We start from the raw sequence: 25600 nt of genomic DNA, 5'->3' as shown, positions 1-25600 counted from the left end.
TCCTGACTTCCTGGGAAGAAGAGAAACCAGATGATTGCGCTGGAGACTCTGGTCTCCTGGCCTGCGCTGGCCTGGTTTCTCCAAGGAAGGAGAGGGCATCATTTCATGACTCGGGACATCCACACCTTGGCTGCCTAAGGCCCTGGTAGGACCACGCCTTGAGGTCAACACCTTGCTCTCAGGACCACTTCCATGTTCTAGCTCTACCATCTTCACTCAGTAACCTGTCCTCCCCTGAAAGGCTCTCAGTCTACATGTTCCACCCACTCACAATTCTGGAAGCTCTTGTCTACGGACTTCCAAGTCACAAGACTTCTTTCCTCAATGAGCTCAGTGCAGGGTTCACAATTTTTCTCCCCCTCCAGTCCTACCCTCCTACTAAGGAACTCCATCAAAGGTACCGACACCCCCTCAGATGCCTTAACCTCCCAGTTCCTCGCCTCACTCATTTCCCAATTACTGCGAATCAGTCATACACAAAGACGGTCGGCCGTATGCCAGATCATGCTATCACCCACAAATGCACCACTTTGGTGACTATGTGCTCTGGAATTTCCTCATCTGATCACACTGTACTATCATTCTACCTCTCCCTCTGCCTGGCAAACCCCCTTTTACCTTCACCATGATCACCAATCCATCACTTCACTGAAAACTTCACTAAAAATTAATGGAAACAGTAATTTCAATGAAATAGCAGGATATAGTACAACTCCACAAAAATCATCAACTTTTCTGTATATTAGGGGAAAAAACCCATCAGGAATAGATTAAAAAAGAAATTCCATTCGAACTAGCCCAGGATATAGAGAGCACCTGAGAGTGCCCCTCCCCGACACAAACAGGGACTTCATGGATGCAGCTACCAAACACTCGGTATCGAAATAAACACAGGCCTAAGTGAACGAAGAGATAGTAATTGTTCATGTGTGGGCCCTGCCAACTTAACAAAAGTGACATTGAAACGTTCATGTACAGACCCAGTATCATGCCATTCAAATCTAATATAGAGATTAGAAAAAAATAACAAATTTTATCTGAAGAAACAAAAGCTCAAGGAAATAACGCTAAACAAGTGGGAAGGAAGGGGGCCTAGCCGCACCAGATGTCAAGCTGTATTCCAAGGTTAGAATCACCAAAACTGTCTGGCACTGGTTGAGAAAATTCGATTAGTGGAACAGATTAGGTGCATAAGGCAGAGAAGCAAAGGGAAGCGGAAGAGGGAAGAGCACAGGTATTTACTAAAAGCCTCTGCTGTGTGCTGGGCACTTTACAAATGTTATCTCACTTGATCTAGTACCAATATGGCTGGATACTTGATCATCATGAGGGGATTGGTTCATGAGGCAGAATACCAGAGACACCAGTCTAACCACCACAAGCCCTCAGAGTCACCCCTAAGCCAAGGTCTCCCATGGCATCCTGAGCAGTCTCCAGTCATCCTGATGAATATCTGGTCACTGGATCCAGGAGAAGTGAGGCTGGTGACCTTGCACAGCCCTCCCTCACTCAATGCAAAGTCAGATGCAAGTCATGTCATCATTTCTCCAATGTCATGGTCTTCTTTGGCAACAAGAGATGAACACAACAGCCTGTAGGCAGAAGCAGTCAGCTTCCCTCTGGGGGCCCAACCTGCCAGTGAGAATGAGAGTTGCAAGTAACCCTTGAGGGCAAGCTGGACTTGTACTTATTCCTTTACTTGGAGGTGGGGGAATATGGGGAAGAGGAGTGAAAACGACAACAAAAACAGAGGAAAAAACAGAAGGGCATCAGTGGCACATTCTAAAGATAGACAGGAGAGAAGCAAGCTTGAAAGGGGCGTCAGGAGCAGGACCACATGGAAAGGAACATTTTAAGTTAGAAATATAGCTTACGACACAAGACATACATGGCAGAGATTCATAGCTTCCTATGCTGTCCAGTGGAACTCATCTCTCCCCTCTTCTCCCCCACTTCAAATGTCCCTAGTACTACTGAGGGCCACGTTGTTCTCCCAGCCTGGGGGTGGGAGGGGGAAGCCTGGGGTAGGGGGAGAGGTAGTCATCTCTCTCTCTCACCTCGTACATCCAAGCTGTGGCCAAGGCCTGTTGAGTTCACCTTTGCAATATCTCTTCTCTCTCCACTAATACACCCCCTTCTCTCCTCCAGATACTGTTCCAACCCCAGTGCAGACCCTCACCACCTCACCCTGCCCTCCCCAACCAGGATACTACAATGGTTGCTGGGGGTGGGGGGTGGGGGCTGTCCAACTCCAGTCTCATCCTGCTCTGATCCATCTTCCATCCAAACACTAAAGTGACTTTCCTGAAGCTCAGGTCTGATCACGTCTCACACACACACCACACACATACACATACACATACAACACACAACACATACATAACACATACACACAACACACACACATATACACACACAACACACACACTCACTCCCGTGTCTCACCTCCAACATTCAATACAAAATGCTATGTTTGATATTCAAGGCCCCTCCTCCCTTTCCCCTTCCTCTTCATTCACACCTTAATCCAGGCATCATGGACTTTCTAGTGCTCCTCACTGCCATCTCTGGGCATCTTCCTTGGCTGCCTGGCATACCCTCTCCCTCCCAGATCTGGTCCCCTCCTTCATGGCTCAGCAGCTCCAATGCCCCACCTACCGGACACCCTTCCTGATCCTCCCCGACACTGCCTTGTTTTTATTCTGCATGTGCCTGTGATTTCTGTGTAGACACAGACAGGGACTATAGATTCGTGGACACCTGTCTTCTCCTAGAATGTAATCTTCTTGAAGGATCTATGAAGTGCCCGCTACGTGCCAGGCCCTGTGCTAAGCCCTGAGAAGCTGACAGTTACTTCCCAGCTGGATGAAGACTTTCCAGAAGAAGTGGGCCAACGTCTGTGAAGGTCCTACTGTGTGCTAGGCACCCTGAGAGGTGCTGAGGATGCAAAATGAGACAGGAATTTGTAATTTTCACATTGGTCGGTATGATGCGCGTAATGAATATGCTAACCGCTGTGTTGTCTCAAGAGCTGCCTCTTTGGCTCAGGAGTCAGAGCTCACAAGGCAGCGTAAACAGCGAACCCAAACTCTGACCATGTTCACAATCACTGGACTGAAGTGAAGCGAGTGTGGAGCAGGCTCCCGGCCAGAACTCTGGTGCTGTGCTCACCACCCCCACAGACTTGACTCCAGAACTGTTGTGCTGTGGGACTTAGGGGCTCCTCCTGGAGCCCACCCTCCCCAGCTGTGATTTAGAGACATAGCCTGTGCCTTTACTTCGGCTAAGGGAACATTCCTCACTCTGAAATGAATTAAACTCTGAATTAGGGACACTCCTGTCTCCAGCCTCCCAGCATTCTCAGGTGGAAGACTGGCTCCATAAAAATCCCGTTCACCAAAGAAAGGTAAAAATATAGCCTGCCCTCAGGGAGCTGCCGGACTAATGGGGGAGACAACGGGCCAATAACCGCCCGACAAACTGCAAGTGGATGCCCGAGGTGAGCAGAGGAGACACGGGCGCTGGAACGGGGACCTGGCAAGGGCGTGGAGCTCTTTATTTCCCTTTGGCCTTTGGGGTCCCCAGTAGGTACTTAATCGATGCCTGCCAATGAGGTGCCTTTGGTAGGAATCAGAGGACCTGCATCAACTCCTGCTTGTGGCTGAATCCAGGCGGGTGACCTTGGGCAGGTGCTTTCCCCTCCCGGGCCTCAGTTTCCCCTTAGGTAAAACGAGAGGCTTGGTGCAGGTGGCATCTGCAGTTCAGCTCTGATCCGCGATGCTAGAGGTGACCGTGCGCCCCTTCCACCGGCCCCTTCCTCCGGCCGATGCCGAGAGTCCTCTCTCACTGGTCGAGGTCCGCAGGCTCCAAAGGGCCCCTTGCCACGGCCAGGGCCGGCCCGGACCCTCCTCTCGGCCCTTCCTAGAGTGGCCGCCAGAGGGCAGGTGAGGAGCCCTCAGCTCAGCCAGCCGACTCAATCACAAACGGAGTTCTGCCCTGGGAGGGGACAGGGAGGCAGCTGGGGCTGAGCGCGGAGCTGGGGCTGGGGCTGCCGAGGAAGATGCCGCGGTCCAGGGGGCCCCGCCTCGTCCCCCCGCTGCTGCTGCTGCTCCTGCTGCTGCCCGAGGCGCTGTCCACAGGTGAGCGCTGGACTGAGGTGGGGGGCTGCGGGTTGGGAGCGGGGGGATGCTGGCCTCTGAGCTCTGGCACAGCACATCTCCGCCGAGGACGTCAGTCCCCCAAACCCCTACCACCCCTGTGCCTAACCCCTTCCCGCATCCTTGCCAGCCCTGTCAGCGTCCACTGAGCTCTCCCCACCCATTCCTGGGACGGACCCCCGCACCCCACCCCTTCCTGGCAGTCCTGCAGCTGCTTTTCTACCCGTGTGTGTGTGGGGGGGGGGGGGATCTGAAGCCTTGGGTTGGAGGTGGGGGGAGGGGAGAGGCCCACTCCGAGAACTCGCCCCTGCCCTGGACTGTCCGAACTGCAAGGCTCTGGCCGGGGAGGGGGACAAGAAGTTTGATGCGCTTGGCTGGGAGCTCTCCCTGATTCCAACACACACACACACACACACACACACACACACACACACACACACACACAAAATGCCTGAACTGGAAAAATGGGGGGAGGGAGCAAGGAGCATGTAATGGGGGTATGGGGAAGAGCAGGGCTGGCCAAGCTCACCCCAACAATCAGTGACAGGGGCGGAATTCGAACGCTGGTCTTTTGACTCCAGAGAGCACATGTAGGGCTTTTATATGGGAGGGGGGGAACAATTTGATCCAGACCCCAAAAGGCAGAAAGCTAAAAACGACAGACTTTGGGAAGGCCTCTGGTCAGCAAACATGTGCTGACCATAAGAGTGTCCCCAAGTGGAATTGGCTGCCTGGCAAGGTCCAAGGGAGGCTCCCGGAGCACTTGGGAACAGGAAAGGGGAGGGCAAGTTTCAGAGATGCTCAAGCAGACCTGGAATGGGCTGGGAAAGGAAGCACCTAGAAGGAGGACACTTAGGCTGGGGGGGAGAGGGAACCATGGCAGGGATAGTGGGGCGTGCACTCTGGGGACAGGTGCCCCAGGAAAGCTGGGCCATTCCTGTGCTCATCCCTCAGGGGACACCATGATGGGCACACAGAGGACCTGAGGCAAGGCACAGAGACTGGTAGGCCTCTTCTGTGCCCTGCGGGAGCCTTCTAGCCCTATGCTCCATAGGACTCTGGTAGGGAGGAGGAGGAGGGAGAGAAGGAGGGCTGCAATGTCAATGACAGTGATCATGGCAGTGGTTGAGGCAGGAGCAGGTGAGATGCAACCCCCAAGGAAGCATGTGCCATCATGGCTCCCATTGACAGAGGCCCAATTTCCAGACTCTGAAAGAAGAAGTTTCCACTGTCCTCATCTAGGCATCCTTCCCTGGAGAGCAGCCAGAGGAGATACCAGGGCAGTGAAGGAAGGGCCTTATGGTGTAGACTGAAGGATCCTGGACTGTGGGTCCTCGAAAAGACAGGGCTCCATGGGGAAGTGAACTCTGAGCTCTGTTGTCAGGGATGACGTTGTCACGGGGAGCAGGGATTAGGCTTGTTCTGCCAGCTTGGCCCCCAAGAGCAGAACCAGGAGCAGCCATGTGTGCACATGTGTGTGTGCACATGCGTATGCCCGTGTGTGTATCAGCCCTGGTATAGAGTCCAACAAGGCCTTCAAAAAGGCCAATTGAGGCTGGATTCAGCAAACACTTCCTAGCGAGGCTGCCTGCAGAGGTGGGGAGTTCTCCTTCCTCGGAGGTATGTGAGTTAAGGATGGATCTAGTACTCCTGGGGGCTGGGCGATGGGGGCCTGGAGATCTCTTCCGATTCTAGATTCTTTGATGTGACCAATGGGGTAGTTTATGGTGAAGGAAGATAGAGATGATGAGTGCTGGCTGCAGAGATGGCAGAAGCCGCTAGGTGGTGCTGTGGATGGGCTGGAGAAGATCTGAGTTTGAGTCCTGTCTGAGACCCATCCTGACTAGGCAGGTTATTTTGCTGGGAGACCGGGAATGGCCTCCTGCAGAAAGGGCCACTCCTCCACCCATGACTTTGGGGAGGTTGGCATCTGGCCTCCTGCTTGTCACTCCAGGGCTCTGTGGGGACGTTTGAAGGTGGGTCCCTAGCATCACCAGGGACTGCAAGGCTGGTTTTCCCTCCTCTCCGTGTCTTTGTGCCTCAGTTTCTTTTCCTATAAGATGAGGATTTGGACTAGTGGGCCTCTGAGATCCTTTCTAGCGCTTAAACATGATCGGCCGTCACTTAATCCTTCTGGGCCTCAGTTTCCTTACCTGTTCAATAACAGGGTTGTTCAAGATTTCCAAAACCCTCAGCCCAGATCTAGGCTCCTAGGATCCTGTGATTTCTCTGGCCCCCATTTCTTCCTCTATACAAAGAGAATATTGTCTTCTGTGGCCTCGGAGGTCCCTTTTAGCTCTGGACTTGGGACCTGTGAACCTATGTCCTCTCTGAACTTCAGCTGTCTCATCTCTAACATGGGGATGATAATGCCTGTGATCTTCCCTCCAAGGGGTGGTGAGGCTTGGTGAGATGTGAGGCTGGCTCTCTGAGGGCCCTGAGATGCCTGCCTATGCTGAGGAGGCAGAGAGGGCAGCGGTGAGATACTCCTTCACTATTTCTCTGAGTAGTCTTGAGGAAAGATGGCAGATGTTAGGGTCATGCCCCACTGGGCTGTGCTTTTTCTCTCTTGTCCACCCTGATCTGTCCCTCCTTTTCTGTGAGGTGCCCAGAATCTGCCCAGCACAATGGCCTGACCGAAGACAGGTTCACACCACTGTGGGTCACTCCCTTGGGAGAGCAAAGTCTCTGCTGATGCCCATCATAAGGGAGCAAGGCCCTTGGGTCAGTCTTGGGACTGTCAGAAGAGTTGGGCTCAGGTCTGCTGCCCCAACATGGCCTGGTGAAAAGACTTGGCTGCCTGGCATGTGTGTGTGTGCACGTGTTTGTGTGTGTGTGCCCCTGTGTGTACTAGCTTAGAGGAGCAGTGACTGACATGGGTGCAAGGTCCAAGGCCTGAAGGAGTCATCAGAGGAGCCAGCTCACCAGAAGACTGCTCTGGCTTCCTGCCCACAGAGGCTTTGCAGGCTGTTCTCTGTCCTCAGAGAGTCCCTTCTAGCCACCACCTTCCCTGGACATCAGTGTTTGCACAGAGGATGCCCACGCAGAGCCCCCTGCTTGAAACTGGGTCGAGGCTTCAGACCATTTCTGCCTCCTCTGTTGTTTGGGGTGCTCCAGGCTCTTGGCATGGGCCTCAGGCCCAGATGTCTGTGCACTGATTGTGCAGGAAATGGAGTCAGGGCCAGCTTTAGGCATGGTGGGGGCACATATTTGCTCTGAGTAGCACCAGTGCCCACAGCCAGAGAGGCCCAGCACAGAGCTTGTCCCCAGAGCCTGCCTCCACTTCCTGTGCCCCCTTTCAGAGGAAGCTTCTGCTGGCTTTTCCAATACCTTGGAGAAAGGCCGTGGGTGGGGGCTAGTCTCCACCTCCTTCACTCAGGTCTGGCAGTGCCCAGCATGGGAGCAGGACAAGCTGCCTTTCTCAGGGACCAGCTTCTCAGAGCTCAGGGGTGGGAGGAAACCCCCCATGCTGGGAAAAATCCAAGAAACACACACTGTTCCAAACAAGTCATGGGCTTCCACAGATAGGGAGCAGAAGGGACCTCCACACACATCTCTCTTGGGCACATACCCCCTCATAGGCTCCTGGGAGCTAAAGCAGGGAAGGACACCAGGGTCTCCAAGTCCAGCTCCCTTGTGTCATGCAGGGGAAATCAAGCCTGAGGGACATCAAGCTGTGTCCTTCTGGAAAAGGCAGATGTAGGAAGCCTTGATGTCAGGAAGACCTGCCTCCCAGAGTTGTCCCAGAGTGGAATGGGGCACCTGGGAAGGTAGTGGGCTCCTGCTTCATTGGGGGACTCCACGCAGGGACCAGATTATCCCTTGTTGGTGATACTGTGTTCCTGCTCAGGTGCAGTCAGCTTTGTGGGGACTTCTATGCCCTATAGTCTTCTATGGCTGCTCACTGGACTGATACAATCAAACAGCCTTAGACAAGGGCAGTACTAGCCATCTCAAAGTCCCACAAGCACATCAGCGTTTTGGAGGCCGATGTTCATAAAGGGGGTATGTGTAATCTGGCAGGCTGTGACTTTCTGTCATTTTGGGATGTAAGCTCATGCCCCTATCCCCTCCTCCAGCTCTCCCTCTTTCTCTCACCACTGAGTTCTGAACCAGAGTTAATAAAGGACAGAATGGAAAGATGGGGGTCCGAAAGGACATCTGGTCCCAGGGCTGTCCCTGGGGTAGGAACGGGTGACTGAGGCTTCATCTGGTGCCAGGGTCTTGGGCTGAACTCTTGGGTCCTGTGGAATAATCACCAGGGTGGAGAGATGACATTGGGTGAAAAGTCTGGGATGAAGCTGATGTCCCAGGTGGAGCAGGCACCTTGGAAGGGAGCTAGGTCTGAGGCAGACCCTTCTTTAAGGAGTGCTTTGAGACACCCTATGAAGTGCAGAGTACAAGCCTGAGGATGTCCATTGCATGTAAAGGCGCTGGAGCTCAGAGAAGCGCAGTGACATGCCCAAGGTCACACAGCTGGGCAGAGAGGAAGCCCAGAACAAGGGAGAGCTTTCTGTCTGAGCAGCGCCTCATCTGTGTCCTGGAGGAGCCCAAAAGGCCCTGTCCCTACTGGCCTCCAGGAGGGTTTTTCTTTACTCCTGGTCATGCATCTCTGATGGAATAAGGTAGGATTTGAGTTATAGAGGGAAAAAACACCATCACTAAGAATGGGGCCCTCCTGATGTGGAAGCCCCCTCCACCAGTGCCCATGAACCCTGGTACATTCCTTCAGGTCCAGAGCTGCCCAGGCCTCCACACAGCCAGGAGATATCAGGAGGGACACCGGTCCAGGTCTTCCTGACTCCAAAACCATGGATGACTGCCTTTCACTGAGTGAGAAACCACAGCAAACCCCCCCATTTCTCACGTGATTTCCAGCTGTACCAGCATCTTGCTCAGAATGCCCCAGGAGCAGAGGTTACCCAATGCCAGGATAGGGGAAAGAGCGAAAACTGGGAGGCAGGAGGACTCTTAGGGCTATTTATGCCTCCAACTCCCAGTGGCTTTGGACCCTGGGCCAAATCACGCCCCTCACGGAGACCATTGGCTCCTCTGCTAAATGGGGCCAACAACACGTGGTGTTCCTACCTCATGGAAGTACTGCAAGGATCAGATGATACAGCATGTTCAGCGTTCTCCGCAAACCCTTAAGCATCAAAGAGAATATTTATCATATTATAAATGGGAATGTTGTTATATAGAATGATATATCATATGTGAGTGATGTATAACCATCATAACACTTATTCTAGTTAATACAGTTATAAAGTATAGAAGACTGTCATAGTATAAATACAAATGATCACGTTATTTAGCTACACCATATTACAAATGTAGTTTACAGTTATGTAAGTATATAGCTGTGTATTATAAATGTAGTTATAATATAATATTAAATATAAATATTTTTAGCATCAATTTATAATTATTTCAATCGTGTTACAAATATTCATGGCATGCAGACATGAATACAATTGTTTAGATGACAAACACAAACATAAGCGCATGTTAAACACTACTGTGAGAGGAGTTTTGGCTTTTCACGTTCTCTTAAACTTCGCTGGACTGCTGCATTCTATGGGCATCTCGCTCTCACTTCCAGTATCCACCCGAGGAGCTGTCCTCGCTGGAGCTGGGCCCCACCCCGACTCCCCCCGAAGCCCCCCCTGAGGCTTTGGGGGCGTCTCCTCTCTTGGCCATTGGCTTCCGTCCCAGCTGATTGCCTTCTCCCCACTCAGGCACCAGTGAGTGCCACCCTCTCTCCACATAACCAATGAGCATCATTAGTTTTTCTCGGGGATATTTCCTTTGAAGGGACCCTAAGAACAAAATTGACAACATTTCTCCCCCCACACTTCGCCCCTCGAACCACCTCGGGCTCTGCGCGGTCTGGGCTCACACTCAGTCATCTGACCAAGCGGGCATCCAGATGTGGCTCAATGAACTCCAGCTCCACCTGGGCTGGTGCCCGCAGGTGGTCTCCCAGTCCTCAGGCTCTTCAGCAGTGAATTGGCTACAAAGCTCGACCGGTGCTTCTACCCCCTTCTCGCAGACCCCTGGATGGGATATTCTCCTGACCTTTCAAAACTACCAGGGACAGAGCCACCAATTCCTCCCCTTAAAATGAAAGAACAAATTCCAGAATCAAAGGACTGTTCTCATGGAGCTGTGCTGACCTGGGACAGGGCTGGGGCCTCTCCCCTTACCTGGCACATTGTAGCTCCCAGACATCTTCAGAAAAGGAGAGAGGTGAGAGAGAGGGACAGAGGGGGAAAGGCAAGGGGGACAGAGAGGAGGAAAGAGATGGGTAAGAGGGAGAGACAGAGAGGGGGAGAGAGGGAGGAGAGAGAAGGAGAGAGTGGGAGACAGAGGGGGATAGAGGGGTAGGGGAGGGAGAGGGAGAGAGACACCCACAGAGAGAGGAGGGGAGAGCTGACCAGCAACCAAAGCTCCCCATTCCCTCCACCCTCCACCCTCCCCACCCCCATAAAGAATGGACAGTAGTGTTGTCTTGAGGTCAGACTTGGTCATCACAATCTGTTTTCAGGTTGGATTTTTTTGTTGGTTTTACATTGATATTATTGTGCCCGGGGTCCTGTATTTTCTTTTCTGGTTCTGCTCCCTTCCCTTTGCATCAGTTCTTAAACACCTCCGGATTCTCTGTCTCCACCATCTGCTGCAGGGCAGCAGTATTCTGTTTCCCCACACACCATACTCTCTTTGGCTGGTTCTCAGTTGGTGGCATTTCCTTTTTTTCTACATCTTGGCCACCATAAAAAGGTCACTAGAGATATCCCAGTGGATATGAGACCTGCCTTTCTGACTCTGATCCGAATGGGGTGGGTCCCCAGCATCAAGAGCTCTAGGTCAAAGGAGCTAGGCGTTGGAGCCACTTTCTTCTTGCATAATGCCAAATTCCAGCTATGACTCTCCTGATTACTTGGTGGTTATGTGACCTTGGGTGAGACAGGTCATTTTTCTGAACCTTAATTTGCTCAAGAATAAAATTGGGCTAATAATGCCATTAGTACCTACCTCAGGGGCTATGAGGGTCATGTATGCCAACTTTTAAGTGTCACTGACTGTCAGCTGACATACACTCACACTAGCCCCAAGTTAGTGCTGTCCAGATGAAAAAGTTGTGTGTCAGATAAGACCTCTGGCTCCCTCAGGGCTTGCACCCCTCATCCCCCTCAGTGCTCCCACTTGGACTCCATGTCCCATGTCCCTGCTCTGTGCACAGGGAGCCGTTGGCTATTTCCAGGAGGCACTGATGGAATCCCATCTTCCTTTTCTCCCTCCAGCTGCTGGCCAAGCATCTGCCAAGAGCAAGAGGCCCAAGGAGCCTGGGGAAAACAAAATCAAGCCAGCCAATAAGCGAGGGAAACCAACCCTGGCCCCCGGGAAGGACAGGGACTCTGTGGCCTCCATACCCAAGGCCTCCTCCATCATGATGCAGGTGATGGAGAAGGGACGCTTCCAGAAGCCAGCCGCCACTCTGAGCCTGACTGCTGGCCAGACTCTGGAGCTGAGATGTAAAGGGAACAAGGTTGGCTGGAGTTATCCCGAGTACCTGGACACCTTTAAGGATTCCCGGCTCAGGTAGGCCTGCTGCTTTCTCTGGGGCTGGGCCAGGCTGCCCTCCCTGCTCCTCCTTAGCTGAGGTCATCGGGGCAGTGAGGCCACAGCTGGAAGGGAGGAATGGTTGGCCAGAGGGAAAGCTGTCCATGTTTAGCTAGAATAGATTTCTTTTTTTCTCTTCAGACTACTCTGGTCAGCAGAGATCTTGGACTGAGAAAGACTGAGTTTTAGCTAGAATTTTTTTCTTTCAGTCGAGTAAAATGATTCCAGTTAGGAGACATCTCATTCTAAATGAAGGGCCAGCCACTGCAAATCCCAGGGCTCCCCTGGGCCACTGAGTGTGAGAATTCTGTTCTGTCATGGGTCACTTCAGAGCCGGCATGGGCTTGGGGAGAAATGCGACTGACAGCTAGGAGCTGGGTGACGCTGGCAGGCCTCGGTGCCCTCCAGCTGCCTGCCTCACCAGCATGTTCTGAGTGTCTAAGGAGAGAGGGCCCAGCTAGCTCCTAGCAAGGCGCAAATGTCTATGAGGGCCACTGGCTGGTTGGTTGGTTGTGCTTGGTTCTCAGAGGACCAAAATGGCATCGCTGTGCTAAAGGCAAGTTTCACTGTGTTGACTGTGGCTGATCAGACCAATACGAGCCCCGGAATGTTCTACCACAGGTCGGCCTTAGATAGTCCTTGTGAACACTTGGGGTGGTTACACCAAATCTGCACATCCTATCTTTCCTTTGTGCTAAATAGTCCTGTGCCAGTGTCTCCCATGTCGCACAATCAATTCCACAGCTCTCGAGAGAGACCTTGAGATGTCCTTGTATCGCTTCTTCTGGCCACCATGTGATCACTTGCCCCATCTGAGTTCTCTATAAAATAGTCTTTTTGGCAAGCGTACATTTTGAATTCGAACAAGAGAGCTGTGAGGTGTTATTAAAGGAAGTGAGGTCTGTCACCTTGGCCTCTCAGGGGGGAAGGGATCTGGGGCAACTAGCCCTCATTTTATACCTCAGGAAACTGAGGCCCAGAGAGGGGGAATGATTTGCCTGATCTTTCCCACATGCAGGCTGTAACAGCTGACATTCCAGAAGCTGATGCTGCAAAACACTTTCCAGACCTTAGAGCCTTGGGAAGAGCCCTGGAAAGGAGGCCCTCCGTCTCACTGCCCCAGGGGTAGCTGAGACCAAGAGCAGGGCCACCAAGTGCCAGAGGAAGTGCTCAGCCCAGCTGTCTCCTGACCCCCTCATGGGCACCCTGGCCTTTACCCACCTGCCCTGGCCTGTTCAGAACTCTGGCCTTTCCCTCCAAAGGCCTTGAACCCAACCTGCTGGGAAGTTCTGTTGAGACTTTGTTCCTGGAGACTGAGCAAGAGAGACTCTCAGGAATATCTCAGAAGGGAGAAGCCTCGCCTGACCACAGCCTTCCTTGGCTGCCCAGGTGCAGGGCCTGGGACAGGTGGCTGCAGTGCCATGGGCTTCTGACCCAGGGGCTTATCTTTAGGAAGTCAAGAAGCCAAGGGTCCAACTGAGGTTCAGAGAGATGGAGACATTCGGGGGTGTTCACACAGCCAGGACCAGAGTGCGAGGTTCCAGCCCAGGTCCTCCTGACTTCCAGTTTAGTGTTCTTTCCTTGACACCATTCAGGCTAGAGTGGAATAAGACTTGAATGTCGGAAAGGCCAGGGTTCAAATCCCACCTCAGGCACTTAGTAGCTATAGAACTCAGAGCAAGTCATTTACCCATTCCCAGCCTCACTTTCCCCATCTGTACAGTGGGCACAATGACACTTACCTACTTCTCGTATGTCAAATGCTCTGCTAGACAAACACCAGTTACTATTAAGACTAAAATAATTTTTAAGAACATTGGCCTGAAACAACTTGGAAGGATTGTTGTATAATTTAGGATAATCTAAGTTATATATAATATATTTTATTTAAATAATTTATATTTATGTGTTTATATATTTTACTCATATGATATATATAACATAGTGTATATAATGATACATAATACTGTATGATATAGTATTACTGTATAATCTGGTATATCGTTACTGTATAATTTAGTCAGTCAACAAGCAGAGACTGAGCGCCTACTATGTGCCAGGCATCGTCCTAAGCCCTAGGGAGACAAAAAAAAGCAGAAGACAGCCCCTGCCCTCAGGGGGCTCAAAGTCTAACAGGGACAGAACAGGAAGGTAACTATGTACAGCCCAGCTCCCTACAGGATCACAGAGCCGCAATCCACATAAGGAAGGCACTAGCACCAAGGTGGCTGGGAAGGGCTTCCTGTAGAAGGTGCGATTTTAGTGGGGGCTCAAAGGAAGCCACGAGGTGGAGATGGAGGTAGAACATCCCAGTCATGGGGGACAGACCCAGCAACATGTGATGAACACCCAGGAATCAGCCATTGGACTTGCTGTCTTCTCAGCGGGTGCATAGCCGCAAGGCAGTTGGCATTTCTTGGTGTTGATGGATGCACGCAGGCAGGGATCCATTCTGTAATATTAGTGATGGTCATCACTTCTTGAATGCTTCCAGTGATAGGGTACTCACCTCCTTTCGCTGCTCAGCCAGTTGTATCTTTTAAAGGGCTTTCTGACCCACCCAACCTGTTTTCTTGCGACTTCTAAACCATCTCAGCTTCACTTCATTCTTCTTCAATTGGTTCCCCCAAATTGCTTTTCGCCGTGATGTCAGATGACCCTATGGACTCCTTGGCAGGCCACAGAACCAGCCTTGGGACTAGCGGTGGATGGCTTAGGCTTGCCAGAACAGGCAGAGCCAAGCCTGGGTGTGATCGGCAGTCTGTCAGCATAGCAGGTCTGACCACTCCTCCCTTGGACACCACTGGGGAGCTGGCCATAGGGGACAGGCAGGGAAAATCAGCACAAGACAGTCCCAGGACCCCAGAGTTAGAACAGACCACAAAGAAGTTGTTCTGTGACACAGTCCACAAGTGGGCCTCTGGCCTCTGCTGGGAGGTCTCCAGGGAGGAGAGCCCATTGCCCTCTGAGAGGATTCTGATAGGCCGCTCCTTCTCCCCTCCAAGGGGGTCCTTCCTTCTCTTTGAGTCAAGCAGAATGAGGCTGATCCCTGATCCAAATGGGAGCCTTTTGGATACTTGGAGATGGTTCTCATAGCTTCCCTGAGTTCTCTCCCCTCCAAGTTAGACATCTTTTCTTCCTTCTCATAGGTCATGGATGTGGGACTCTTCATCATCCTGGGCATCTTGCCCTCCCCTGGACCCTCTCCAGTTTATGTCCTACTTAGTGTGGAAGGGACACAGAAAGGGATAGGAAAACCAACTCCTTACAAAGGCATCCTTGCCACTAACTGGAGGCATGATTAAGACATAGTGCTAAGGCAAACCTGGCTGCAGGGCCTGGAAGGAGAGGGAGACAATCCAAACTACTTGGGGGAAAAACTCCCTAAAAAGCAGTGCTGTCTCCAAGTGCAGTGAAAGTGCTGAGTTCTGCATCGTTGGAGGTATGCAAGCACAGGCTGGAGCGGCTGCAGAGAGGATTCCAGCTTTGGCCTGAATTTGGAGTCCAGGGGTCATGAATCCAAGGTCCCCCACGCCTTCCGTGACACCACAGTTGGGGAGACACCCTGGGAAGGAGGCAGTCTGGCACAGCTGGCACAGAACCTCTCTGTGGGGCTGCAGTACTAGTGTCCTATTCAGTCTCCTGATTCCAGGCTCCAATTCATCCTCCCCAAGGCCACTGATTTTTCTTTTCTGTCTCTTATTTAAAGCACAAAGACTTTTTATTCTTTTTATTTTATCTCCAAATTCTCTCCCTCCCCCTAACACCCCATCCACCAACCTACTGACAAGGCATGAAAAATAAAACCCGTGATAAATATGTGTAGTCAAGCAAAACAAATTTTCACATTAGCAGCGTTGCCGAAATACTCAAAGAAAGAGAAAAAGAAAATCTGCTTCATTTAGCCCTCTGAGTCCATTCACTCACTCTCCAGAGGAGGGCAGCATTTTTCATCGAGTCCTTTGGAATGGTGGTGGCTCATCGTATTGATCAGTTACCAAGCCTTTCACGGTTGATTGTCATTACAATATTACTGTTACTGTGTACAATGATCTCCTGGTTCTGCCCACTTCACTTTGTATCAGTTCACACAGGTCTTCCTAGGTTTTTCTGAAACTCTCCCCTTCATCCTTTCCAATGGCACAGAGTATTCCATCACATTTTTCTAACTTGTTCAGCTATTCTCCAATTGATAGGCATTCCCTCAGTTTCCAGTTCTTTACCACCACTAAAAGAGTTACTATAAATATTTTGGTATATATGTGCCCTTCTCCCCTTTTAAAAATAAATTCATTAATTTATTTTTGTTCAAAATTCTCTCCCTCTTTCCCCACCCATTGAGAAAACAAGAAATATGATTCTCATTATACATATGAAGTCATGAAAAATATGTTTCTGCATTGACTGTGTTCTGAGAAGAGAAAAAAAGACACAAAAATAAAGGAAAAAATCTATTTTATTGCGCAGTCTGAGTCCACCAGTTCTCTCTCTGTAGATGGGTAGCATTTCCTTTTTTCTTACATCTTTTTTAAGAATTTCTTTTCAGTTCCAAATTCTCTTCCTCATTCCACCCCCTTGCCCACCCACAAAGAAGGCAAGAAAGATGATACCCATTATACATATAATTATACGAAGTATATTTCTGCATTAGCCATGTTTCTACCCTCCAAAAAAAAGGCAAGAAAAATACAGAAAGAACAAAAAATGCTTTAATCTGCTTGAGTCCATCAGTTCTCTAACTGGAGGTAGATGGGATTTTCATCATGAGTCCTTTGAAAATGTGGTTGGTCATTGTATTGATCAGAGTTTTACTAAGGCTTTCAGAGTTGACTGCCTTTACAATATTGCTGTCATCATGTACATTGTCCTCGTGGTTCTGCTCACTTCCTTCTACATCCGTCCATTCGGATCATCCCAATTTTTCTGAAACTATCTCCTGCATCCCTTCTTACAGCACAATAGCATTTCATCACATTCATAGGAAACACTATGTTGACTCATTGCCCAGGTGATAGGAATTCTCTTAGTTACCACTTTAAGAAGAGCTATTGAAAATATTTTTGTGCACATATGTCCTCTCCTATTTTCTTTGCTCTCTTTGGGGATATAGGCCTAGTAACAGTATTACTAGATCAAAGGGCATTCAGTGTTATAGCCCTTTGGGCATAGTTCCAAACTGTCCTCCAGAATAGTTGGATACACAGCTCCACTAGCAGTGCATTAGTGTACCTAATTTTCTACATCCCCTCCAGCATTTGTCTTTTTTATTTTGCCATCTTAATTAATCTGGGCATCAGGTGGCACCTCAGAGTGGCTTTAATTCACATTTATCTATTAATGATTCAGAGTATTTTTAATAAGCCATTAATAGATTTGATTTTTTCCCTCTGATAACTGCCTGTTCAGCGTTAACTATCATTTGGAGGAATGACTCTTGTTCTTGTAAATTTGACTCAGTTCCCAATTCTAATTTTAGAAATGAGACTTTTATCAGAGAAACTTGCTGCAAAGATTATTTCCCAGTTTCCTGCTTTTCCTCTCATTTTAGCTGCATTGGTGTTGTTTGTGCAAAAACTTTTTAATGTTATGTAATCAAAATTATATGGACCTCTTTGTCTTTTATTTGGTGAAGAACTCTTCCCCTTCCCATTGATCTGACATGTAATTTCTTCCCTCCTTCACTGATACCACTTTTTAAGCTTAAATCATGAACCCACTTTGAGATCATCTTGTCCAGTGTGAGATATTGGCCTATGCCTAGTTTCTACCAGACTACTTTCCAATTTTCCGAACAGTTTTTGTCAAGTAGTGAGTTTTCACCCCAGTGACTGGGATCTCTGGACTTATTAAGCACTAGGTTATTGTGCACATTAATGCTGTCTATTGTGTACCTAATCTGTTCCATGGATCAACTTCTCTGTTTTTGTTGATTGCAGCTTTGTAGTATGTTTGACATCTGGTACTGCTCGGCCCCGTCCTTCATACTTTTTAAAAGTGGACTCCCCTGCTATTCTTAACCTTTTGTTCCTCCAGATGAATTTTGTTGTTACATTTTTCTCACCCTAGAAAGTAATTCTTTGGTGGTTTGATTGGTATGGCACTGAATGAGTAAATTCATTTAGGTAACATGGTAATTTTTGTTATATTGGCTTGGCCTACCCATAAGCAATTAATATTTCTTCAACAACTAAGATTGTCTTTATTTGTGTAAAGAGTGTTTTGCAGTTGTGTTTACACAATTCCTATGTGTGTTGTGGCAGCGGACTCCCAAGTAGTTTATACAGATTGCAATTATTTTAAGTAGAATTTCTCTTTCTAGCTATTCCTGCTAGATTTTGTTGGTAATATATATAGACATGGATTTATTGTACATCCTTCAACTTTATCAAAGTTGTACATGACTCAGTTCTCTAGCTGACTCTAGGGTTTTCTAGGGAAACCATCCTATCCCCTGCAAAAAAGTTACCCATTCTTCTTCCTTCACTTTCTTCACAACATCTTTGGGACGATCGTATTTTATTTAACGTTTGTATCCCTTGGGGAGTTGGTCCACGGTTTTCTTCCTGTCTTGACTTTCCCTGGTTCAACACCATGTTTGTGTCACAGAAGAAATTTGGTTAGACTCGTTCTTTGCCTATTTTTTCAAATACTTTACAAAGTATTTCCTCCCATCCTATTTTTTTATGCTCATCCTCCTCTTTTTGGCCCTGTTAGAGTTTGTTATGCTTTTGGCCAGTGTGCCTCTTAAAGTACCCTCTCTCTTATTTTCCCCCTTTCTTTCTGATATCCCTATTGAGGAAGATGTTTCTGTTCCCAACCCTGGGAACATGTTTATCCTTACTTCTTTAAACCAGTTCAGATGAGAGAGAAGTTCAAGTGTCACTCATTCCCTCCCATGTCTTCCATTGCATAAATGCTTTCTCATGTGCCCCATTCTTCCTCTTCCTTCCCTCTCCTCCCAGTGCATTTTTCTTTCACACCCTGCCCTTCTCTTTTGAGACCAGCCCAATAAAACAGAATCACACCCAGACCCTGGGTCTGAGTAGACATCCTCTAACAGCCCTAGTGATGATGTTCTAAGGGGTTACATGTATCCTTTCCCCGTATAAGACAGTAACAGTTTTACCTTGTTTAGCCCCTTCTGATTTCTCCTTCCTGTTTACCTTTTGATACTTCTCTTGAGTCTCGTGTTTCAATGTCCAATGCTCTATTCCGCTCGGATCTTTTCAGTCAGGTGTGCTTGAAATCCTCCCTTCATTAAATAGCCCTCCCCACCCCCCAGGACTAGACTTTATTTTGCTACATAGGTGATTCTTGCTTGTGATCCTAGCTTCTGTGCTTCCCAGAATATCACGTTTGCATAGCATCCTGCAGACGTGAGTGATATGTAAATACTAGTCATCATCACCATCACCATCATCACCATCACCATCATCACCATCATCACCACCACCATCATCACCACCACCATCATCTTCATCACCATCACCATGACTATAACTCAAGGTAGAACAGTCCATAAGAGGAAGTCTCATGTAGTGGAATATAGAAGCTCTCTCCAGTCTCCATCACTGGCTACACATACAAAAGTCTAAGTCCCTGCCTTCAAAGAGTGTAAATTCTAACGGTGGAGACAACATGTACGTATAGGGCAATGGTGGCCAGAGAGAGCTTTCCCACAATCATTCCCATTTCACAGAGAAGGAATGAGGCTCTGAACTGCAGGAACTAAGTAGCCGAGCTGAAGACTGACCCCAGGTTAGCTGGCTGCAAATCCCCTGTTCTGTTCTAACTCACTGTACTTCCTCCCCAAGAGGGGTCCTTGGACCCTTTCTAGCTTTGCAGAGTTACCTTCCCTCTCCCATGGATCACTGTCAGAATTCCAGAATGTCAACCAGAGGCAACCAGGTTACAGAATGACCAAGTCAGAGAAGGCAGCAAGACCAACCTAAGGACGGTCATGCGGCTCCTCCTTGGCTGGCCAATCCTGGCCCAGTTAGCAAGGGGTTCTGCCACAGCTGGCTTCAGCGTCCTGTACTGCCCTCCCGAGCAAACCCCACAAAGGCAGATTCCCCTCCAGCCTTATCGGGCCTCCCAGGCATCCTTCCAGAGTCTGGGCTGGGGACTGACTTCAAAGAGAAGAGATGACTTGTTTTTATTTAAGTAGGAAATGTTTACAAACCAAGGCAAGCCAAGCCCAGAAAACAGTGGCCTTTGGCTCATCTGGATGGGTCAGCAAGCAGAAGCCCTCTCCTCTTCTCCTCTCCTCTCCCTCCCTCCTCCCCTCCCCTCCCCTTCTCTCCTGGCTGCTAGGGTCCAATTTACACAAAGACTTGATGTTTCTCATCTGTTAACCATGGGAAGGTAGACACTGGGAGCTGGAAGGAAGGGATATGTGGACAAGGATTTTGGAAGGACCCCCTTGTCTGCAGGTCACACTCATAGCATCTTTCCTTGGAAGTCTCCATTGGGTCTCTTAGGTTCCTTGCTCAGCTGAAACTGCCATCAGGACAGACCCAGGCAGGGCACCAAAGATATTTCCATCATACCAATGGTCACCTTGGTACTTGGGGCCGTGGCTTTCCCTGTCAGAGCCCTTCCCTCTGTTCCCACTGATAGTGGTCCTGAGAGGAGCCCAGGAGCTGCTGGGGCCAGGTCTCTCTGCTGTGGCTCCTTGGCACTCAGCCATGCTGGTCCTTCAATAGCCAGTGACCTGTACTTGAAGCCTGATAGGACCTGCTAGGGCTGGTTCCCAGCTCACATTGACCCAGAGAACCCACAGACACCAAAATGAGATGGCAAAGGAGAAACTGGAATAAGGAGTGATTCAATAATGTCTAACAACTTGGGGTCAGGCCTGAGCTCTGGTACTTCTCCTGGGGTACCCTGGGAATCATCTCCCTAATCTGGGCTTCTCTGACTCATGGGAGGAAGCAACCCCAAAGACAAGTAGATTGGGGGTCCAGGGGTAGGCCCCCTTAGCTTGGGCCCCCAGACCCAAAGAGGTTCATCACATACACCAGGAGCAACCAAGAAAGCCCCACAACCTGGTATTCCGAATGGGCAGTGGTGCCCTTCAAGCGCCAGGGTGGCAGGTCATTGGTCCCAGAGATGACAGGACCCAGAGATGACAGCAGGAACGTGACCATTGGTGTTCCGAGGAAGTAGTTGACTTGTCTTTGGGAGAGTTGGCTTTGTGTGTGTCTGTTGGGGCACAAACTTCTTTTCCATTTACATTTTTAATTCCAATGCAGATCTGCCTTCTCCTCCTCCTTCCTCCCCCTCCCTCTCCCCTCAGTTTTCATCAGTTCATACAAGTGTTCGCAGGTTTCTCTAAAACCATCCCCTTCCTCATTTCTTATAACATACTAGTATTCCATCACAATCATGTCCCACAGCTTGTTTAGCCATTGCCCAGGTGATGGGCGCGCACCCTCAGTTTCCAGTTCTCAACCCCCAGCAAAAGAGCTGCTATAAATTTTGTCATTATGGGACCCTTTCCTCTCTCTTTGATGCAGGAGTGGTATCACTGAGTCTACACAGCTTAATGGCTTAAGGAGGTATAATTCCACATTACTTTCCAGAATGGCTAGACCAGTTCCATCAACAGTACATGATTAATACACACACCTACACACACACACACACACACACACACACACACACACACATATATAATATATATATATATATATATATATAAAATTGCAAAAACAAGGGGAAAATCTCAGTACATGTGTGTGCCTGTCCACACCCCTCCTTGCCATTTTCTATGGCACCAATCAGGTAGGCATGAGGTGGCATCTCAGAGTTGTTTTGATTTGCATTTCTATAATTATTAGCAGTTTAAATAGCTTGGATTGTTTTTCTTTGAAAGCTACCTGTTCATATCATTTGACCATTTATCAACTGGAGAATGGCTCTTATGAATTTGGATCAGTGTCCTTTTTTGTTAGCAATTATATATGTATATACACATATCTTTATAAGGGAAACTTGCTATGAATATTTTTTCAATTTCTTGCTTCTTTTCTAATTTTAGCTCCATTGATTTTGTTCATGCAAAAATGTTTATATTTGATGTAATCAAACCCTCAGCCCTGTTTTCCACAGTTGATACGGACGCTGGGCAGGTGTGGGAATGGATATAACTCTGAAAGTTGCAAAATATATAAAAGGGAAGTAGAGCAGGAGGGGCAAGAAGGGCGTTGCCCAGGACTGTTGGAGGTCGCTGTCCCGGTGACCTGTTGATCGTAGCAGTGGTGAAGCTCTTGTGCTTTCTTATTTATTGAAGTGGAATATTTATTGATGAGTGTTTACTTATATATTTGTTCATTTATTTACAAATTTGTAAGACAATGGAAGAAACAAAATCTTTTAGCAATAGATCTGCGCAACAGAGTTTAATTTCTTTTTCTTTTTAAAGATCCCCCAAGGACACAGAGTTCAATTTCTTAAAGAAATACCGAGCTTCAGTTCCTCCAGTTGCGTAATGTGGTTGTTGGTACTCTAAGTTCTAGGATGTAGTGCTCTTCCTCTATAATGACTGAACAAGGGTCATTGGGTCAGATTTGTAATCCCCGTTTTGTAGATGAGGAAACTGAGGCAAGAGTAGCAAAGTGGATTGTTGTGGGTCCCAAAAGTAGTCAGATGTAGGATATTGTCTTTTGACTCCTAGACCAGTGTTCTCCCCATCAGTTCCTCAAAGTCTATGCCCCCTCTTTTTTTTCCCTTATTTGCTGTCTTTCCTGTTCTGACATGAGAAAGGGATCTGGGCTCCCACACAAGCCAGTCACTTGTCTGTCTTGCTGGAAGCCAAGGCATTTGTTTTTGCCAGACAAGTGGGTGGTTTGACAGACCAAGATGGCACTGGAAACAGGATTTGGAGCCACCTGTTCCCACAGCCCACATATTGGCACCGGGGGTGTTATTTTCACTGAGTTTTGATGTGTTTGTCTTTAATTAAAAACAGTTGGCAGCCTGTGGCTTGCAAGAGAGACAGTGTTGTTGTGTGGAAAAAGCATTTTGAGCCCAAACATCTGCTCTTGGTATTGGGCTGGGCCTCGGGACTTGAACTTGAGCAGCTCCTATCCCAGGAATGGGAAGAGCCAGAGGACCTGGTCTTTCCTGGAGACAAGGAGAGGGTTCCAAAGCATATTTGGAGGAGATCAAACATCCTGACTTTCAGTGTGTCACTCAGTCGGTCAACAAACATTGATTAGGTTCTTATTCCATGCCATCCACTGTGCTAAGAAAGCAGAAAGACAGACCAAGCCTGACCTCATGGAGCTTACATTGGAATAGAGGAAGATAACAGTCAAAAGGGAGCTGAGAAGGAAAGGAAGGGATGGGGAGGGCCAAGATGAAGGGCCCCAGGCTAGGACATGGCAGATAGATTGGAGAGTAGCCTAGAAACTTGGCTGGCCTGGGTGTGTGCCCTCCTTAATTGGCGGCCCTAGGAGGAGCCCAATCAGAGGCTGAGGATGTGGATGACTCCCAGGGCTGGAGCCAGTATCCAGGGGGAAGAAAGGCTGGGGTGCAGCCTTCAAAAGAGGAGAGCTGGTCAAGGATAGGTCTGAAAGCTTGACAGAGGAACCCTGGCAACAGTCTAGATGCTCATTCAGAAGGGTGAATAGACGGTCTCTGGGGTCCTTCCATTTTGGGGCTTTGGGACCTCTGATCATCCCAAAGAACAGTCACTCATGACTAGATGGCACCTCAGAAGGAGGTCTGTAGTGGAGTGCCCAAGGGCTCTTTCCCTGGTCTTGTACTGCACATTTTTATCAAAAATTTGGGTGAAGGCAGATAACCTGCTCATCAGTGTTGGTCCTCAAAAAGTCCTTGATTGGCTAGATTTGGGAGCCACTTAACACATAGTTATTAAGGTGCCACAGAAAGAGCAGCAATCCTGGAATCAGGGGTTCAAATCCAGCCTCAGACACTTATTAGCTATGTGACCCTGGACAAGTCACTTAATCCAATGACCTCAAAACAAAACAAAGTATTTATTAGGTGCTTACTATGTGTCAGGCACCATGTCTTTCTACAAGAAAGGCAAAAGATGGACGCAGTCCTCAGGAGCTCACGCTGATGGGGAGGGACAACAGGAAAACATATGTACGAGTAAGACAAATGGGCAGCGATCAACAGAGAGAAGGTGCTGAAATTCAAAGTGGCTGGGGAAGCCTCCCGCAAAAGGCAGGATTTCAGTAGGAACTTAAAAGAAACCAGGGAGGTCAGTGGTCAGAGCGAGGAAGGAGAATGTTTCAGGCCTACAGGACAGAGAGAGGATGTTTCTGAGGTGTGTGTGTGTGTGTGTGTGTGTGTGTGTCTGTGTGTGTGTGTGTGTGTGTGTCTGTGTGTGTGAGAGAGAGAGAGAGAGAGAGAGAGAGAGAGAGAGAGAGAGAGAGAGAGAGAGAGAGAGAAAGAGAGAGAGAGAGAGAGAGAGAGAGAAGAGGAGGGAGGGGGGACATGAGAGAGAAAGGAGAGGGGAGAGAGAGGGGGAGAGATAAGAGAAAGAGGAGGGGGCGGAAGAGAGGTGGGGAGACAGGAGAGGAGAGGGAGAAAGTGGAGGGGAGGGGGAGACATGATCAGCCCTAAGCATGAGGAAAATCTCTTTGGTGGCTGAATGTGGGGAGAGACTTGAGGCAGGCTAATGACCAGCAGCCGTTGCAACAAAGGAGGCTGGGGCCAAGCAAAGCAGAGACCGAGTTAAATAAGGGAAAATTCAGGAGCTCCACATTGCTACGCTTGGATTATACCATGGACTTCATGGGGCCAAGAGTGTGGCTGATCACTGTTGGTCTGAGAGCTATCTGGGGTGGCGTGTTAGCAGGCTGCCAATGTAGTAGCGTTCATCTCTATTAAATTTTGTCTTTTTGAATTCACCACAATGGTCTGTCCTCCCAAAGTCTTCTCATCCAACGTGTTCTCGGTTCCATCCAGCATTGTGGTCTCAGGATGTTCTCTATGCTCTAATCTAAGTGTGTGCCTTCATTGAATGCTTTGATAAAATATAAGTCAGTGATATCCACCCACTCCCCCAGTCCACTGACCAGGTTAGTAACCTGGCTACAAAAAAGTAGCAGGATCCTCCTACCGTGGCCTGCTCAAGACCAAGCCATGCTGGCCAGTGTCCATGACTGACCCATGCTTTCTCCGACTGATCGCTGAGGCACCCGTGAGTCTCCCTGCCCTGCAGCGGGTGGCTCTCCTGGCTCCATCCTTCTAAGATCACTGCCAATCCAGTGTGCCAAAGATCTGAGTCCTCACAGTCAGGCAGCTGGGTGACCTCCCATTATCTCCTTGCTTGAGAGGAGGCATCTTCTCATCCTTTCCAGTCCTCCCTGTGCTGGACAGATTAAACAGAAACAGAGAGAATTGATAACTAGATAAAACGATGAAAGTCAACATAAACGCCTGGGGCATCCCACTGGAGACCTCCTTGGGAGCTGCCCCCAAGCACTCAGTGCCTCTTCTGTGAGTCCCAGCTGTTCGGTCAGCTTCAGGACCATTTAGATGGAGCTGGAGTTTTCTCTCTCACATCCATTCTCGCTGACCCATCACCTCTGGGAAGGAGCGCCTACTCGGAGTTTCCTCTTGTCTTAATGTGCTTCACTAAAAGCTCACTTCTTGGTCCCAGATTCCTCTTGAGAGCCCAGCTTGTCCTGAGCTTTAGCAGAGTCCCTAACATCATTCTCAGATGTTTGCATTTCCCTGTGCTGCTTGATCTCACTTCTGTCATCTCTACTTTTATTTTTTATAACTTATTTTTTAATTTATTCATTTTAAACATTCATTTCTTTAAAAATCAAAGTTCC

The 25600-nt window shown here is 48.9% G+C and overlaps 1 protein-coding gene across 1 annotated transcript in view; it reads left to right on the top strand.

Annotated features, from left to right (window-relative positions):
• The first annotated feature begins 3966 nt into the window (after nucleotides 1-3966).
• Nucleotides 3967-25600, top strand: part of PDGFRL (platelet derived growth factor receptor like) — a 32860-nt gene continuing 11226 nt past the window's right edge. Inside the window, exons 1-2 of the mRNA XM_072625608.1 lie at nucleotides 3967-4139; nucleotides 11462-11759. Of these exons, the coding sequence (XP_072481709.1) occupies nucleotides 4061-4139; nucleotides 11462-11759 (377 nt within the window). The 5' untranslated portion in view covers nucleotides 3967-4060. The remainder of the gene's footprint in view (nucleotides 4140-11461; nucleotides 11760-25600) is intronic.

The sequence above is a fragment of the Notamacropus eugenii genome, chromosome 7 (genome assembly GCF_028372415.1).
Source record: "Notamacropus eugenii isolate mMacEug1 chromosome 7, mMacEug1.pri_v2, whole genome shotgun sequence".
Lineage (NCBI taxonomy): Eukaryota > Metazoa > Chordata > Mammalia > Diprotodontia > Macropodidae > Notamacropus > Notamacropus eugenii.
This window is presented reverse-complemented; position numbering and strand designations above follow the sequence as displayed.